This window comes from Ruditapes philippinarum, unplaced genomic scaffold (assembly GCF_026571515.1).
Source record: "Ruditapes philippinarum isolate M1 unplaced genomic scaffold, ASM2657151v2 ctg591_1_1_1_1, whole genome shotgun sequence".
Lineage (NCBI taxonomy): Eukaryota > Metazoa > Mollusca > Bivalvia > Venerida > Veneridae > Ruditapes > Ruditapes philippinarum.
Genome location: NW_026859721.1, coordinates 104,784 through 124,713, shown reverse-complemented (window position 1 = coordinate 124,713; position 19,930 = coordinate 104,784). Strand labels below are relative to the sequence as shown.

General features: G+C 31.6%; 1 protein-coding gene across 1 annotated transcript; it reads left to right on the top strand.

Moving 5' to 3' along the window:
• Positions 1–6,065: 6,065 nt before the first annotated feature.
• LOC132757629 (uncharacterized) lies at positions 6,066–18,764 on the top strand. The gene is made up of 15 exons (XM_060748951.1): positions 6,066–6,198; positions 6,609–7,103; positions 7,413–7,574; positions 8,352–8,718; positions 9,085–9,275; positions 9,728–9,898; positions 10,099–10,326; positions 10,728–10,898; positions 11,165–11,359; positions 11,946–12,224; positions 12,751–12,945; positions 14,221–14,376; positions 14,609–14,692; positions 15,772–15,862; positions 16,766–18,764. The coding sequence occupies exons 2-15, from the start codon at positions 6,638–6,640 to the stop codon at positions 16,941–16,943; spliced, it is 2,934 nt and encodes a 977-aa protein (XP_060604934.1). The 5' UTR covers positions 6,066–6,198; positions 6,609–6,637; the 3' UTR covers positions 16,944–18,764.
• The last annotated feature ends 1,166 nt before the right edge of the window (positions 18,765–19,930 follow it).

Here is a 19,930-nt window from a genome sequence, read left to right as displayed (position 1 = left end):
CCCGACCCAGAATTTTCAAGGTGGGTAGGTAGGTCGATTTTTTTTTTGATTTTTTTATTGAGCTGTACTCCCTGTAAACATGGAATTTCAAAATGCTGGACAATATATGCTTTGATAATCTGGTAACAATTAATGAATTGATAACTGAATTCTAATTTAATAAGAACTACATTTTGTTTCTTCTATTAACCTTTAAAAGAACAAAAACAAAGCACAAGGCATAATTTTCTGATTCCAAAAAAAAAAATTATTCAGACCATGAAAAAAAAAATTTGAGTAGGGGCAAATTTTGTGAGTCGGTCGCGTTACTGCAAACAAACATTTTTTTAAGGATGGTCCGGGGGTACTTCGAGGGCATAAAATGAACACTTTTGAGCTAACTTAAAATTTGAAGTCTCCAGATAGAAATAAGCAATTACATTTCGAACATCCCTCGTAGTAATTGACTTTTTCCTGTACAACCAACCACTGCGTTTGTATACTTTGATCACCGATACAGGAAAAATGTCAAATATCTCCTTAAGACAAAGACGAAAAATAGCATTATTCTTCACCAGAGTATAAAACAGGCTCGCGAAAGTATATCGCCATTTCCCGAGCATTTAAGTATCACTGAAACAAATAGCACATTAAATGTCTTTAAAATGTTCTCGTCAAGGTTATGTTTATATATCAAAATAAAACTGGCGACATAAGATAATCAAAAGGTTATAACATTATGATTTAGGAAAGTATATTTACAGAAATTTTTTAAAAGAATATGGTTGTTTTAAGTTTAAAACGGGGTCAACATGTTATAGACAATACTGACCGTGAGGTAATATTTCTAACAGGATAGCATCATCTCGTTTCACCGAAGTATTTATAAATATTAATAACATTGAAACGTGTTCAGAACATTATTTTTCCAATTGATGTTTGTTTATTTGTTTGTGTGTTTGTTTGTTTTTCATCACCACTCATCACGCCAAGGATTTAGTCAAAAGGGAATCTCACCACTGGTTAGATACTAACTATCGGCCTCTGTATACCATGCTATGTTGCTCTTATCCCTTCGCTAGATACTTTGATAAAAATCATACTTCATTGAAATAATTGTCTAGTAGTTTTTAGTCAAAAGAGTTTTTAGTTAAGAAAAAATCTATAATTTTAAATAAAGTTTGCTATAATTGTTTGCGTGTTATCCATTTTGCTGTTTTATCTCTTTGTAAAGGTAGAGTAAGACAAGGAATTGCTTTAATCCCTGTATTATAAGCTAGATAGATAGATTCTTTTATTTCCTCAAATTATGAATAGCAGATAGGTATCTTTTACATTCAATATTTCTTAAGGCATTGACCTCTCGCTCTGACTGCAAATTAAAGCAGTTACTACCTAAACCTAATGAAGATCATACAGTACGATGTACTACGGTTGAACAGCTTCACGAGTATATGGTTCCAAACCGCACACTTTGCCAGGTGACAAGAAATGAAGCCGTATTGTATTACCATTGCGTTGAGGGATCCTGGAAACTTTCAAAAGGAACAGGTTAATATTTCTATTTTTGTTTCGTATCAGTCGTTAATTGTATTTTCTGTGAAATATCATAAAACAGATGGCAACATTCGAATTGATCATTCTATGCTAATTCAGAATTGAATAGTAATTGTTTCTTATATATACAATTTTACAGGAATTCAATAAATTTACCAAAAAATCTAATTTTCGAATTCCTTGTGCGCTTGGCTGTTGATTCAAACCCTTTTGCAGATTTCATTTTCTAATTGTACAAACAGTTTATTATATACTTTAGATAGATCTACATATGTTTTAATATATCCAAACAAAGCGTGAAAAAGTGTTCAATAATTCTTTACAATACTATATGTGATTCTTATATCTCTTAAACTATGATACTGACATTCATATCAACCAGTAACTAGGATTGTGAAAATAACGTAAGAAATGTGCAATATTTCGCTACTCATTTCGAGTAGGTTTTAAGTCATATCGATGCCGTAAAAATCATGCTTTATTGATTGAGAAAAAATCATGTGAAAAGAACTTTAAAGCCTCCACTACTAGCTAGCTTGAGGCATTTGTCAAATGCAAAAAAAAGAGTTCAATGAACATAGAAAATGGCTGTATTCTTATTTCCCCTTTTTGCAGATCATCATATACGACCAAAACGAATCGCATTCTTAGCTTTCCTAGGTGCATTAGGAGCAATTGGAAGTGCAGTATCAGCAGTAATTGCAGTCGCTAAAGTAATTTACTGTTATAAAACGTATGGAAACATTGTTTGCAAAGAACAGAGTAAGTGACTTTTTTATTTTTGTAAAGTTTGATACATGAAAATAGTTAAGTATATAATTATATGGACGCTATTGTTACTGAAACCTTAAAATAACAATATATATACATAAAGCAGTTTTTATTGTTATTTTAAGGTTAAAAAACTTTACTTACTTTATTGCATATGGTCAGGCTATTTACTTCCTGTTTATATTAGCGTGTTTTTGCCCCGCGACCCAACCGAACGAAAAGTCAAGAATTTACATGTTCAAGTGGTGGGGGCGCGGAGCGAAATGAAAATGCATGCATGTGTTGATATAAACTTATATGATACATTTATTATCAAAGCCGTCACTCAAGATGAGCTTAAAGCGCCAACGTTCACTGTTTGTCCTCCCCCTGATATCCAGTCACTGTATATTGCCGAGAGAAAGGAGAAAACAGTAAAAGTGACGTGGACAGATCCTATTGCAACAGATGACAAAGAAATACTTTCGTATGTAAAAAGTGGTTTTAATATGAACAATGTTTTTCACAATACACCTTAGATATGATATTACTGTTTATAAGCAGACATATGATACTTCTGTTATATTGGCTCGAGGACATGGGATATTAAGTTGAAGGCTTCAAGCATGTGTTTTGATACATTCAAACATGTTATAATGTATTTGCCTTACATTATAGATGATATTCAAAATGGTCATGCTATTGTTTTAGAAATATTGCATTGTAAGCATAATAAGGAAAAGCAAATGGATAATATTGTATTTTGCCAAAATTCATCAAAAACGTTTAAAACTTCTTATAAAATGTGCACGTATTGTTCAAATGTATATCATCCTTAGTGCCATTTTATTTTATCTCTTTAAAAGAGAGACTATACAAATTGATTATCATACCAGGTACATCTTTCAATGACACCTCTGGCATCATGTGAGTTTTTTGTATGATGTTGTATATTTTTAAAGAAAATCATTCATTGTTACATTACACGCTGAAGAAATGAACAGACTGGTGGTTTAAAGAAAGGCGACCCATTTCCAGGATTCCCGAATGAAGGACTACCTCATAATATCATCTATACAGCCAAAGACGGCCATGGACTAACAGACATATGCAGCTTTACTTTTCATGTTAAATGTAAGTGAATATTTGTATAAAGATACAATTAAATAGTAATTAATAAAATTCAATTCATAAATTCGGTAACTGCAAGTGCTTCAACGACACAGAAAATTTATTTAAACGCATCATTTTCTGTACAAGAAGCGGTTGTAAATCAACCACAGCATGCGTGCAAGACTAAATAAAATCTTCCAAACAGTATGAGACTCCTCCACCTTACAAATTCAGTGTTGATGTTACAGGATTTTTATATTTGGCTGACAATTTATCAGTTTGTAATAGTATTTCGTGTTATATTATAGACATAACATGTAATGAGCCAGCTACGCCGACGAATGGGCGGAAAGTGTCGTGTCCGGACGGTTATATATACGGTGGAGAATGCACGTTCGAATGCTTTGATGGATACGAAATGGTTGGTAGTAACATATCTACATGCCAACAGAACGAAATGTGGGATAACTCACCGAAATGTGAAAGTAATTTTACTTGGGTTGCTTCCCTTTCTTACTTTTATACTAAACTGCAAATGACAACTGATGCCTTTAAAGAAATTTAAAAACTACTATCAAGCAAATTTATTTTTGATAAATGTAAATATTATTAAGGGGGAGTCTGGGTTTTTATTTATATTAATGGGTATGATGGTCCATGAATCGTGACATTTAATTGTTTACTTTTAATTTGTTTACATTAAAACAGTTATAAGATGCCAGAGTATGGTAAATTTATTTGATTGTTGATAAAATAAGTAAATCATTAACCTGAATTACACATTTTATACCGTTGTAGAAGTTACATGCAACTCACCATTTAGCATTACTAATGGAATCATAGCATGTGATGATAACAATTATGACTTCGATGATGACTGTCTGATGACATGTGATGAGGGATTTAAGCTAAGTGGGCCGTCTAAAATGACATGTAAATCGGATAAGACATGGTCTGTTGAAACAGCTGAAGTTAGTTGCGTTGGTGTGTACTAAAATATAATTGATTTTTTTTCTTTCTTTCATTTTTTCTTCTTGGTTATGTTGTCGTTGTTGTGTTCTGTTTATTTTTAATGTTATTTGTTTCCAGAATATGTTTAGTTAAATGTTTTGTTCCCGTTTTTATTTTATTCATACAAAGATTAATTGTTTACTGTTAATTTATTTAACGTTACATAGTTGCAATCTTTACAAAACAGTCTTTGCTAATATCAATTAAATTATGAATATTTTGAAGGATCGGGGCTCAATGACAAAAGCAATTATAAGAATATACAAAAAAACTTGTAAATTTTAATAAATTGTAATGGTGTTAAATCTTTCTCAGATGATGACCCCCCTCTAATATCTTGCCAGACCACTCAGATATTCTACGCTGATCGTGGTACTTTTAACACATCTGTCACATGGATTGTCCCAACGGCTACTGACAACGTTGATAGTAATGTTAGCGTATTAAAAAATTCTGGTCCTGAACTAGGAGACATTTTGTCAGAGGGTTTACATTCGGTGAAGTATAAAGTCACAGACAGTGCTGGTAATTCCTTCGCAGCACTTTCTGAATGCACAATTGTTTTAGAAGTTAAAGGTGAATATCTCATTTTTTCCGATTGGAATTAAATTGTTTTAAGTAAAACCTTTACAATTCTGCATACTTGAATCTTTTCCCATCGAATTTCCAACGTTATTTTTTGTTTTCTTTGTATTTAAAATTCCCCATTTTAAAGAAATTTTTGTTAATGATCAAAGTTCTACAACCTTTTGTTCTTTGCTTTTTATTCTATTCATTCAAATACATATTATATTTGCAGTACTACGATAACTATTCTTGATATAATTCATGCCCTATATCAGACGACGAGAGGAATGAATAATTATTTGAGACCTGCTTAAGCAAAAGATGATTAGAAAACCTAAAAAACGTTGAAACTATACGTATATCTTAAACTTCTGTTTGTATTCAGTGATTCAATGTTCCACTGGTCCAACTGATGCTTTAGATGATGCCCGTTTTATGATGTACAACTGCAGCGATACCTCATTTTATAATGGTGTTTCCTGTTTACTCTACTGTGATCTTAACCTGCCATTAAATGGAACAAATCTTATAACTTGTGAACGAGATGGAAATACTGACAAAGGGAAATGGAGCTGGGGATCTGAACACCAACCGTTCTGTGAAGGTATTTTATTAAGTTTTAAATCTGTTTGTTCTATGTAAGCACTAGATTTCACAAGCCGTAATTAGTGCAAAAGATAACGAACGCCGTAAATGAAATACTAAAGTTTTGCTACCTATTCAACAAATTCCTGCCAAAGTTCACAGAAAATCTATTTAATGTATGTTTTATTTTATTCAACATGGTAAGACAAAGTATTAAGAATTACAAATGTACAAAACGCCTGTTTACATCTTTATCTATTTCATTTGTCGTAAAAAATCAATTTGTATCGCTTATTTTAATGAGTGATCATTCGATATTTATTTACATTTTTTTAGTTTGCAAGATAATGTTATTGTAAGTTTTCGTGGTTTTTAGATGTTGCTTCTTTTCACTAGGTAAGGAAATAAAATAATTTCTTTTAATTCTATTTCAACGTCCTAGTGGTTGAATGTCCGACTATAGATCCGCCTACGCATGGAAGCTTAACAACTGATTCTGTAAATGCTCGACCTCTTCATGTCATGTCTTGCAATCAGGATATGATATTCCGTCTGTTGGATCGCAATTCCAGGGGAGGTTATCGTGTCAAGATAGTGGAAACTGGTTTCCTTTAGACGCTTTTCCTGACTGCATAGGTGAGTTAACCTCTTACTGGAAAACACTTCTTTCATAATTAAAGGGTTTTAAAACATTTTTATATTGCATCAGGTATAACTTTTATATTCGGATTTCAGCTAAAGAATTTATGTTTCTGCGAAATTCAATGAAAACGGAACTTGTCTATGAAAATAAACACGTTGAATAAACTTAATACAAACATAAGTTTGCTTTCGAGACATTATATATTCTGCCTTTGACAAACTTCCTTTAATCGGTTTACCATATAAATTCGACAATTAATAAATAATGATGATAGCTTTCCTTTCATCTATTTTTAAGACAAACAGACAAACTAAATAGGACACATTGAGACTAAATTTTACTTTTTCTCTCCTTTAACAAATATAGTGATAATAAAATGTATATTCATCACACTGTATTGCAGTTTCGACTTTACCTTGGTTAAATCTACCAATGGAATTGTACTATGACGGAGACTGCAATGACAATGACACAAAAACACAGATAAAAGAACAGGTTTTAGTCTACTTAGCCGGAGTAGAAGCCGATGTCGACAACTCTATATGTCCCGACAACAACACGTGCAAAATAGAAAATTTAGACGTTGTCTGCGGTGAAACTGCAAGAAGAAGACGGAAATCTGTAACTTCACATGATATCTACAAACGTAATGCTTACGGTTTAATAAGGTTCAATGTTAAGAAGAAATGGGAACAAGGGGAACGGTCAGCACAGGACGCTTACACGGAGATTTTAAGTGATCTGAACAGTATTGCAGATGAAATAGAGCAAGATGCTCATGACGGTATTATGTTAAACGTACAGGGTTTAACTTTACCAGTTGACGGCGTAACGAGGGGTACCGCGGATTTGTCTTGCAATCCTGGATACAAAGTGGATACAGGGAGTTTGTCATGTAGTAAGATTTTCAAAAACATTATTTTCCAGTGTATCAAAATACTGTTATGGACGAATAGGTTCAGAGCATTTTATTAACTGAAATTGAAAACATATTGTTTGATTTATTTTCGGCGAATCGGTATTTACTTTTAGTTTTTTCGAAAATATTATTTTAATAATACAGATCGAGGGATAAAGTATCACGCTTGGATTAAATAATCAGGATGTACTTTTACTAATTTAAAAGGCTATCCATCCCATTAACATTATTTGTTTTCTTACCAACTACAACAACGCATATTTATGAATCCGTTGGGTTTCTTTTCAGAGCCCTGTCCACTTGGGTTTTACTTGGACTCTGATACAGGGAACTGTGAGTTCTGTAAGATAGGAGAATATATGGACCATGAAGGGGCTAGCCAATGTGATTTATGTCCAGAAGGTTACAGTACTTTGGATACTGGTGCCAAAGATATTAACAAGTGCTTAAGTGAGTTAACATTTTTCTTGAATAGTTTCGGTATGTTTTTAAATGTAATGATATAAATAAAAACTTTAGAAAACAATGTGCTTAAAAATCAAAAGAAACATCCTAAGGAAAGTAATCAATAAATGCTGAAAGCTTCCTTGTACTTTCATAAAAGAAATGCATACAAATTGATACATTAACGGAGACGATAACAATGCCTTAACCGATATAATCAAACAGACTGCACACTTGTTAATGTACTTGATGCTCGGTACCATGTTAAAATGACTTGCTTCAGTATGACGTAAAGAAAACCCTGATAATTTTATATTATAACCCTTAACAAGTCAAATGAAAAGACACTCGTGTGTTAAAGGCATTTAAAAAAGGATATTTATAATAATTAGGAAAATATAGGCTCAAAAACGAATAACCCTGATGCATCTTTTCCGTACGTTTAAATCTTTAGTCTTAACAATTTTAGATGCGTCTTAGTGATTTTTTACATTTAATAATGCATTATAGATCATGATATGACAGTTGCAAAATCTACATATGAAAACGGTTAATGTTGTTAATACCTTTAAAAAGAGGAATGTAAACTTCCTGTAAAATATATTGTTTTATGTTATTTTTATTTTTATTTCTATTAATGTTTTTATTTAATCTCCAATATTCATAATATAGAAAAGTATGCATTTTCTAATGAAAATAAATAACTACAAGAAATGTATATATTTTAGACACATAATTAAATGGAAATTCAAATTATAAGTAAATCTTTAAAACAAATTGCAGAAATATGTAGTCCTGGGTATTCTTCAACTACAACAATGGAACCATGTTCAGCTTGTCCAATTGGCACTTACCAACCAGAAGAAGGTAAATCTAGCTGTCTTTCATGTCCAGCTGGAAAAGCCACTAGTCAAACAAGCAGCACCTCTGCAGATGATTGTGACTTCTTTGATGTGTTCGTAAATGGTTTAGACGGAAGGACAGTTATAGGTTCGTTTACGGCTGATAAGCTTTCTGTCGTGACTATGTCTGTTTGGCTGAAAGTATTTGATGACTTAAATGAAGAGGTGACAATCTACATTGCTGATTCCAACGGTGATATACTAACTCTGCGGGTAGCCAATGAGATCTCAATACAGGTTGGATCAGGGTAAGCAAATATTTATGATTTCTCATTTATTGACGCTATTTTAACTATTAAATGTGTCAACTTAAAAGTAAGGTACCAATGTGTCAGAGGAAAACAAAATATTGAATAATATGCATGATTATTTTTCAGTATAGAATGATTTTTAAGAATAAACAACAAAATGTTACAGTAAATGTAAAGTAAAACGCTATTTAGAAATCAATAAATTAACTCTTAATACATAATGAATATTTTTGAAATAGTTTTGATTTTAATTCCTATGAATTATAATAATCTAGTACACAAATTATTATATACACAAAATATATAAAAATGTAATAGACCTTGGTTCTAGAACAAAATGTAGGGTTACTATTACTTTTTCAGAAATGTTGCTTTGACAAATGTAAGGTTGTCATCCACCCATTGGACTCATATCATTTGTAAAATTGATATAGCATCTGGCAACCAGCAGTTATACGTGGCAGGTTTATTGGAGGTGGATGAGGGGGGAATTACAATGGACCAGTCACGCACAATATCTTTTGGAAGTATTGGAATAGTTGCGGATTCTAATGGTGCGTCTCTTCTTTTTTCCGATTATTTTAAGCGTGTTTTATGAACATTTGAGATTTTAATGCGCTGTACTAGAAATTCTTCAAAAATTTCATAATTGAAATGTTTTTAAAATGAAATCAGTGCAATAGGGTTTTCTAAAATATACTCATAGATAAATATTTATACGTATTTGAAAATAAAATTTAGAAATAAATGTAATTTAGTTTGAAGTAGATTTGTGTGATACAGCAAATAACTTATCATTTAAAATTTTTATTCTATTTACATATAGTTAATGTATTTACATATTGTTAAACCGTAGCAAATAAATTCATATAAACGGCTAGATTGAAAATGTTGCAGGCATTATTATTTAAGATATACAAGCCATTTAGACTTATTTCAAATCGTACTGTAAACTTGTACGGAATATTGACGGTCTTTCTTAATTTATTATCTTTGTTTATTACAGGGGTGTATGTGTCGGGATTAGCCCTTTATGGTCGCGCACTTACGGCTGATGATATTGCGTCATTATCAGAGACATGCGCAGTAACACACAGTGATGAAGTATTTTCAATGACAGAAATTTTGCCATATGTTAAAGACGGCATTGCTATTATAACACCAACCTCATGTGACCGTGAGTAGTCAATAACATCATTTCAAGCTAAATAATAAATATGTAAGATGTGTTTAACAAAATCACTTACTTTTTACCTCATAATAGAAATGCTGGTATCCTGCTTGTAAAATTATTACATTTTTATACGAAATTAATATAAACAGATAAACAAGAAAAAACTTTAAAAATATAATTATTAGTCTAACATTCATTTCTAGCGCTTGATGAATGTGCTAGCAACCCATGTGGGGATCATACTTGCGTGAACCTGGTAAACGATTTCTCGTGCATTTGTCATGGAGGAATGACTGGGGATTTATGTGACGTACCTCCAGATTACTGCATTAACAACCGGTGTATTCAAGGTGATTGTCAGTCTGGCAATGGAACGTATAGCTGCTCTTGTAATAATGGATATACCGGTGTGTTGTGTGATATACCTCCAGGTATGTTGCTTTTCAAAGCTTCTTAAAAAACTACACTGAAGATTTTATGATTTTCAGCGGAAAATAAGGAGTCTGATCGATATTAGAAATCTGAATTGAAAATATTGTCATTATGTTATGATGATATCTGTTCATAAATGTTTTGCTTTTACAGATTAGCTTCTTGAAAGTTGATTTTGTGTTAATATATGCAGAATACTATTCTTTCAACAAATATTTGTTTTGCCAAACTAAATATGTATTTAATTGAATTAAAATTTAACATAAAAAAACTAAAAACAAATATTTGGGACAGAATATTAAGACCTTGGATCTATTGCTTACAACTCCTCCTGACTTTAGCACACTGATATGCAAAGGGACATTTATATACGTTATCTTTCTTTCTTATTTCGAAACAGTAAATGGAGGCTGGAGTCAGTGGGGTGAATGGAGCGGATGTGGCGTCACCTGTGGCGGCGGTCTTAATACTAGGTCAAGGAACTGTAATAATCCAACTCCATCTCCTTATGGCAATGATTGTGAAGGAGATAACACAGAATCTGCTACTTGTAATGACCTAGCATGTCCAAGTATGATTGTTGTTTAACTTTATAATTTTAAAACCTATAAAAGACAGGGAATTTCCAGAAAGTGTTATTTAACAGTCAAAGTGAGAATATTATAAAGCATTGTAAACACTGTTTCCACTTTTTATATTTACATATTTGCAGTAATTCGAGGATTTGAAACGACATACAAGAATAGATCAAATACAAAAAGCCATTTCATTGTAATCAATTTTAATCTGTTAAGATATCAAGTGTTTACATTAATGAGGTTCGAAATATTATTTTAGCTTGTCCAGGCCTAAGAAGAAAGATTGGAACAGTAGTGAACTGCCGGAATGTGTCAAACACTCTGCAGAAATGTAACATGACCTGTCTTCCTGATAAGGCTTTGCCTAATGGACAGACCAATTTTGTTGAATACACATGTGGTGATTCAACAGGCCACCAATGGCTTCCAATAAACAAAGTCCCAGAATGTGTCCGTGAGTATTATTAAGAAATTGATTCAACGATTATTTGCTTCTCAAGCCAACATTTGGTGTTTTGAATAAATTGTATCAGTACTTTTTATCTATGTTCGCATATAACCTAGTTGACCTTCTGGAATTTATAGAATTCATTTGTTCTTCTGCTAATGGAAGGATAATTTCTTTGCCTTCATTTTTCATTATTTTTTTTTTCAAGAAAAGCCTCAATCAAACCGAGTCTGCGCATTACATATTTCTACTAATCTCATTTTCTGATGATCTCCGATCTGCGATATTCTTTTTAATAATAGAGTAAGGTTAACTTATGGGGGCTTTGAATAAATGTGTTAGTGTATAGATTCTTAACCTTTAATCTGTGAAATTGATGCAAACAAAGTATTAAATATATTTAGTTATTTTTTTGTTTCAATTGATTTTTATATCATTTCAACCTTCAACAATTGCTACGTTGGTATAAGTTAAAGCTTTGTTTAGAGTTTAGTTCATTTTCCTTGATTATACACTAGTGTTTTTGAAAATAAAAAAAAATAATTCTAATATCTGGAAAAAAGTAAAGTCATAATAATTTGTACACTTCTAGAATTAAGTCGACCTGATTTCTTCGGGACACAAGCAACTGTGGACTACACTCAGCCGGTTCCCGCATCTGCCCAAACTGATTTTATTGCAGCAGTTGAAAATAATTTATCTGGAGTTGGTTGTATTTCTAACAATGCGTGTACAATTACAACAACGGTTTCCAGTGTCAACCAAAATCGCAAAAGAAGAACATCATCTACAACATTAGCGATGCAATTCTCTATCCAACTAACTGATACAGACAGTTTAGACCTAGCAGATTATCTTACTAGCGGAACAGGTATAAATAAAAAATTGTATACCTTGCTTTATATGTTTCGCCTTAATCTAGTTTACATTAAACGATAAAAATGTATGATGTTTATGACTTATAGTTTATTGTATTGACTGTGATCCAATGCTTGAAAACTTTGATTCTTCGTCATTTTTATCGTTTTTAAAAATAAGTGCTACATATGTACTTGTCTTAGTACGGTCTCACTCATCTCATCTCCATCGGACATTATTGTTGTTCTATTGGTTTGTTTCAAATATCGATATCTGTTTATCTACATGTTACTCAACTTTGAATATAACCCAGTATGAAACAGGTTTGCATACGCCATGGCTACTCCCGAATAAATGTTTTACTATGATAAATGAATTCAAGCACATATATGGTAATATGTAAGTAACAATGCATTTTACTATAGAAATAATAAAAAATATCCCTTGATCATTGCGTTGCGTAATAACGTTTTTTAAGAATACATGAAATTGCTCAAACTGATTTGAATGCAACTACTTTTATTATCTTATCCATCTAGAAACATCTGCCATGACTGAGTTACTTGAGGCACTTTCTTCAATTAACGAAGTTATTGAATTTATGCAAAACAACACAGCAACAATATTTCAAGTTACGGTCGACAGTGTTGAGTATACACTGGAAAGTACTTCAGTAGATTTTGTAGCCACTGTTACATGTCCGAGCGGATATGCTGGTGCAGATGGACTATGTGGTAAGTAATTGATAGTTGTTTTGTTTAAATAACGGGCGGCTTGTCCTGTTTTCAACTTGACTTTTTAAAAGAAATATTATTATTATTATCATCTTCGAAGACGGCGTTTTATAGTCCAAACGTCCGTCCTTCCGCTCTTCTTTTCAAGTTAACATCCAATGGTTTAGGAGCTTCATTCTGTATAAGCTTAGTAAAAAACAAACAAGATAACCACATGGACCCGTAGGATTAAGTGGACATTTTTACTGGTTTATCTTGGGAAATTGCAACATAACTATTAACGAAAAAGACCACAATCCGACATGTTGGTACGTCCGTCTACCATCATTGACTTTGCAGGGGTAACCATCTGAATTATGTGTACGCACTATATTCGAGCTAAATGTGCTGGTGGAATGCAAAAAAATGCCTGTTGGGTTTCAAATCAAATAATTACCCAATAACGTCAGTTAGAACATCTGTTAGTCCAGGATTCATTCAAACTTTCTTTTTGAGTTTTTGCCCTGTGAAACGTTACGTACTTAGTTTTCCTCCGTGGAAAAATTGAAAAAGAAATAGAGCTATCAACTTTCAAATTTCAAATTTATGCCTGGTAAATATATCATAGTGAAAGTGCAAAAATTATAATTAATCTCATTGGCAATAGTTTGCTAAGGTTATTTCTATTTGTTACATTTGATTGCAATACTAAAAATATCGGATATCAATTTAAATCTTAACAGATACATGTAGATAGACCTCGTGAAAGAAAAGTGCAGTGCCCAAAAACAATTACCGCGTAAATTTGTAGGCATTATTTTTATATACTTAATTCTTGTATTACGCATAAGTAAATAAAAAAATAGCTGGTATCTACTTGAAACTTAATACATCAATATACATACTCGGGAAAAGTGCAGTGTCTTAGGTCAACCAGACTCTCGTTGAAATTTATTTATGTTACTACCATAACAATTAATGGTTATTTTGATAATGTGAATCTTTTCAATTGAACGGTGAACGGGTTGTACCTCGGATAAATACGAGGGGAAGTCACAATCACCTCTTGTTAGTCAAAAATTGGATGAAAAAACGATTGTATGGTACTTCCTTTCTTTAAAATGAACGTAAATATAATATATATTTAATCATTGATATTTAATTTGTAATTGCAATATACTGCTATTATTTTTTGCAATTTATGGCTTACAGTGTTTTCCTTTTTTAATTTCAACTTGGTACGAAATGTGTGAAGTTTTTTTCCAGATGTCATTTTTTTTCTTTTCAACTTATCAGCACAGTGTCCAGTGGGAACCTACCTTGTCGACTTCCAGTGTATCAGTTGCGAAGTAGGAACCTACCAACCTTTGGTTGGTCAGAGTGAATGCGTATCTTGTCCTTCCGGATATACCACGTCAACATACGGTTCTTCGGATATATCTGAATGTTCTGGTTTGTAATTTGTAGTTATATTTTATAAAACTATAAGACCATGTTATTATACTATATTTAAGTATTAAGTATTATTCAAGGGAAGAAATAATAATAATGATATATGTATTTTCAATGTTTTCAACACGTATAACATGCATAAAAATTCTATAAATCTATAAATTAACAATTAACAGTCTAGAACCGAATCAAAATGTACTTAGCATATTTTAGTTTTCATTTTAAATTCCAGAAGAAAAAGAAGAAGAAGATGATGATGATGATGACGATGATGACGATGATGAAGACAAAAAGAAAGACAAGGACAACAAAACAAGTAAGTGCAACATTTGTTCATATCAACCTTCCATTATTTTTCAAGTGAAATTAAAATATTGTGCAATTTAGCCACTGTTTTTCTCAAAAGGCGTTGAATATTGCTCCAGTGATATCAAGACTTCATGCATTCATTAAACGCCGCCTTTCTTTGATGGTCTTGTTTGCAATATTTCATAAACTCTGACCTCCTTTCGAAGTCTATTTTGTTAAGTTACAGCCATTGTTTTCTCGTTTAGATCATACATTGTTTTTACATATGACTATATATCACCTTTTTTGAATGGCACGAGTTTGTCTTCAAAAATGTTCCATGATAACCGCCGTATGAACGTATCCGTGGATGTTTCTAATTAAAAAAAAAAACTTTGTAAATATCATGTGCAAATATTGAATTCTGCTCGAGCAGGTACTGGGGAGGGGGGTGGGCAGTCTTGAACTGTAGCTTGCATTTTACAGTACCATATATGAACAGGAACAATAAAACCATGCCTGCAATATTTTCACTGAGCCATTTTAAACGTTCTTCAGGAATTCTAGTTTGCTCTATTTTATCTAAGATATACTATGTCATGTTTGGGAAATAAATTTTATTGCAAACATTTATTGACAGCTAAGAAATGCAGACTGTATATGTTTTATTTGAGTCAGACAATGCAACTATGTTCCCTGTTACTGGTTCTATTAATTTGGTCCTTTCTTTTAAAAAAAATGCTAGACTGAGTTTGTAAAAAAAACTATCTATTCATACTGTGTTTACCTATAGTGTGTAATATTCAGAATCCATAGATTTTATATTTAAAAAGAGACTGTATAGCAATTTATAAGTATTTCCAAATATCTTCTTTAAGCATAATGTATCTTTAAGTTTTAAATGAATAATTGGCTTGAATAATGTTTTTTAAATAGATTGTTTTGTAATAACAGTCGTTTTAAATTCACAATAATAACATTAATCCAGTTTAAAAGTCTTCATTATGTAGCATGCACTGTTGAATATTGTTATCATTCCTATTTGACAGATGTTTAATTTTCATGAATAGTTTTTTGTATAAACCTTTCTTTATCTTAACTTTGCAGCTATAATCATTGTTGTGGTCGTCGTCTGTATAGTTGTTTTTGTACCATCCATTCTTGTTGTCAGCTTTTGTTTGTGGAAATACGTTGACAGGTAACTATAGCCCAAGTTACATATCAATTATTGTTATTGTAGTTGTTTCAATCAAATAATCTAAGCTAGTAAAAATGTTGCATATATAATATGCATTTGGTGTGTGAGATATTCATTACATTTTATATTTAGTTAAACAAAGCTTTATCATTTTGAGAAGTCTGACAGAATCCATTTTATATGGTAACATTTTGTAAGAAAACATAAAAATTTACACTTAAATAGTATATATCATAGTTTGGTACAAACATAAACAATCTATGCATTTACATGACAGAAGATCCTAATAGGATTTATATATTTAGAATATTCTTCCATTTACGTATAATGTCAGTTATGACTTAGTTTTCCGCCCCACCAGCATTAAACTACTGTATCTAGCTTATCGATGCATAGTCCTTTTTTATGTACACGTGTACTTCATTTTCCTCTTATTTCTTAGGGTCTATAGTACCAATGGATTTGGGTAAAAGCCCATTTTATCTAGTAATGCTTAGAAGGTCTCATACAGTTTCCAAAACGTTCCAAAACGTTACTCATTTATTGCTGTTCTTGCCTTTTGATAATTAGTAATGGTGATTTAGTATTTAGTATTGAAGTCTAAATACTACTTTGTTTGCATTTTTGCTACATTTATAACAAATATTGTCATATTCAGTGCTACTTTCTTTATGTGAAAAAAATCTTACATGCTCTAAAGTCTTTATTTTAACGTTATAAAACTCATGTTTGTCCTTTATAAAGTAAATGATTATTCATTTCTGAGGCATAATGTGCCTTAAAAAATATATGTTTTAAATGATACTTATTATTCATTTTACAGTAATTGACGTTTGCGCTATTCAGATGCATTGAGTACTTAACCTTTCTGACCAATAATTTGCTTATGTTTTACTTTATCAGACGACGATTCAGAAAGAAGGGGACTAACGGAAGCTTTGTCAGCCTTAATATGGTACGCTCAGCGTCCACTCTTTCAGAAGCCGATGTCAACTGTCATACGAAATTCAACACGAAAGGCACTTCTATGGCCGAACCTAACAATTATGTTGAAACCCCAATTGAGAAAGGTGCCTTTTAGGACGTATCACTGCATTATGAAAATCTTGACTTGAATAAATGCACCTAAAATTGACTCTTAAAATACAAAATTAAATTTGTATTTACAACAATGCAGCAAGGAAATTGCATAGCTTTAAAGAAAAGATCATCAAGAGCTGTTGTTTTTCCCCGTTCATACATGTTTGTGACAACTTAAGAATACAGTATACAGAATAGGTGTTCGTTTGATCACCATGATACTTTTAGTAAGTCGTTTGATTGTTTATCAATGTTGATTTTCTTGTTGAATAATATCTAATTATCATTATTTTACTTGTCGTTTTGTTGTGTTTATTTTTTTTTTTGCTTGTAGTTAACTGGTGATTATAATATTAATCAGAGTATAGAATGTTTCAATAAAACCTAAACCATATCTTTATTTCTTTGGCCTTTTGATAATATATACAGTAACATTGAGTTAGTACTTTGTATAGAAGTCAAAATACATTTTGCTACTTTTATTACAAATTACTTGATACCCTTTTGTCGTCATGTGATTAGCACCTAACCTGGTATAAAACGAATTATATCATTAATTAAAAGTACAATTTTGCCAGTTCGACGGAAAAAAGTTTTATTCATTTTAAGGCTTTATGTGCCGTTGATATACTATAAAATAACTTGTAATTCAATTTTGTAGATGTGTTATTCTATACTTAAACAAATGTGATAGAAAATACTGAAATAGACGTAGTTAATATGAATAATGCATTGTTCTTATATCAAAACATGTACTTATATTTCAACATTCATAATTGATAAAACAGTTATCTTGCTGTGCAATCTGAATCACTTAATATAGAAACAGAAATACACCAATTAGATATCAAAGCGTTTCTTGCTGAATTTACCATGTAGTATATAGGATTTTTGTGAATCCGATATTACACCTATGACAACAAATTCTATTTCTTTATTTGAATTTCACAAACCAGTACGTATCATCATACAATACATATGCATTATAGTAAATATTCGATCAGCAAAAAAACGCTTTTATGTTGTCAAAAATTAACTATTGATTTCATTAACGATAAAAATTTATTTTTTACATTTTTTTACAAATCTATCGAAACACCATTTTAAAAGCATAATAAAGAATTAATCAAGTACAAATGCAAGAGCTGGTAACAAGAGGTTAATTCATAACATACTAGGAATCAACCCGATATATGAATAATGGACCCGACGATTTAAATTTATTCCAGGCAAACAATCATATTCAGATCGTCTTTGACGTGAATTAACGTCTTCAACACATTTATTGGTAGATGCGAAAGTAGCTCATCCTTAAGTCTCCTACCGATTCAACCTGAGGGGACTTAAGGTTTACCCTCTGTCCATCAGTCCGTCTGAAAATAGTACTGAAAATATTTTTTATGAAACTTGAAATATGGGGGTAGATGGCAGTCTGGATATCCCGATATAATGCACTTTTTTTCTTCTTATTGGGAAAAATGTGGTTGCTTTGGCAACAAATTGACTTAAAATATGGCAAATATAACAATGTTTGTGATAACTCATGATAACTGTGATACTTGCTTGTTTAAAAATCTTTTATATTTCTGTCGTTTAAAATTCTACTAATTTAAAGCTCAGATGTTGAGTTACTGTCCTGTCTTGGTACAAAGGTCAGTAGAATTAAAGTCGTATTTTTTTCATTTTGTTTTATATTGTTGTGGTTTTCGTTTTTACTTTTAACTTTTATTTTATTATTGTTTGTGTGTTTTTATGATGTTTTTTGTATTGTTGTTGTTGTTGTAGTTGGGTTTTTTAGTCAATATAAAACTTTGAAATGTTATGCTTCAGGTATATTCTTTGAATCTATGCATCCGAATTTGTTACCACACTTACACATTAAAGCCAATTTCCCTTGATGACGTCATATAAGACCGACTATGATAATGACCTTCGGCCGCACCCCAAACTCATAATCGGTTGAGTTCTTTTAATCAGTTGAGACCATATCAACATTGTTACTTCTTATAGTAGCAAAGGTAATGAAGTACTATTCAAGACTTATGATGCTGGTTTCTTTTGCTGCCTACTTTTGCTTATTCAAAAGATTGACTCTAGTAATGGTGATCGACCAATTATTATAGTGAAAACAATAAAATAACAAGACTACCTGCATCATAAAAATACTGCCCTTTCTCTATATAAAAATTGAAAATACCGATTCATTACGAATGGTATTACAGAGATGACTTTACAAAATCAAGTAAAATATAAAATTGAACACAATTATAGCAATATTTAAAGTTATCTTTTTACTTTATCAAGTCTGCGCATCATTTACACTTGAATCGGCATAATGTCACTATAACTATATGGTCAACAAAAGTGTTTGTCTTGTCCAGTCTGATATACTACTTCTTATTTTGGAGCCTCAAGTGCATCAAAATGTTCGGGTATTATATTTCACTTATGATATACTACTTCTACTTTTGGTGCCTCAAGTATATCAGAAAGTTCGATTATTCTATTTCACTTATGATATACTACTTCTACTTTTGGAGCCTCAAATATGTCAGAATGTTTAGGTATTATATTTTACTTATGATATACTACGTCTACTTTTGGTGCCTCAAGTATATCAGAATGTTCGGGTATTATATTTCACTTATGATACACTACTTCTACTGTTGGTGACTCAAGCGTATCTGAATGTTCGAATATTATATTTTATTTATTCACTGAGTCTGCTATTGAGATGTATAGTATTATAGCAAACATATAGTTACACATTACAATGTACCTAGTTCCAGTTGTTTAACATATGGGTGATACATTTGACCGGTCAAAAGTTTTGACTGTTGCCCTCAAGTGCTCTGACAACATAGAGTATTCCCCCTCGAAGCGTCCATCAATCTTGACCATAAATAATTTAATGTTCCGTCACGGTGCTGAAGTTTTATTGCACTGAAAAGGGCATCGAATTTCCGGATGAAACGATTGAAAAACAAT

Excerpts from the sequence above, each read along its gene's own strand:
- LOC132757629 (XM_060748951.1), top strand. The coding sequence starts at position 6,638 with ATGGAATTGTACTATGACGGAGACTGCAATGACAATGACACAAAAACA. Across the intron at positions 9,276-9,727 it reads AATAGTTGCGGATTCTAATG|GGGTGTATGTGTCGGGATTA; the intron begins GTGCGTCTCTTC and ends TGTTTATTACAG. Across the intron at positions 11,360-11,945 it reads CAAAGTCCCAGAATGTGTCC|AATTAAGTCGACCTGATTTC; the intron begins GTGAGTATTATT and ends GTACACTTCTAG.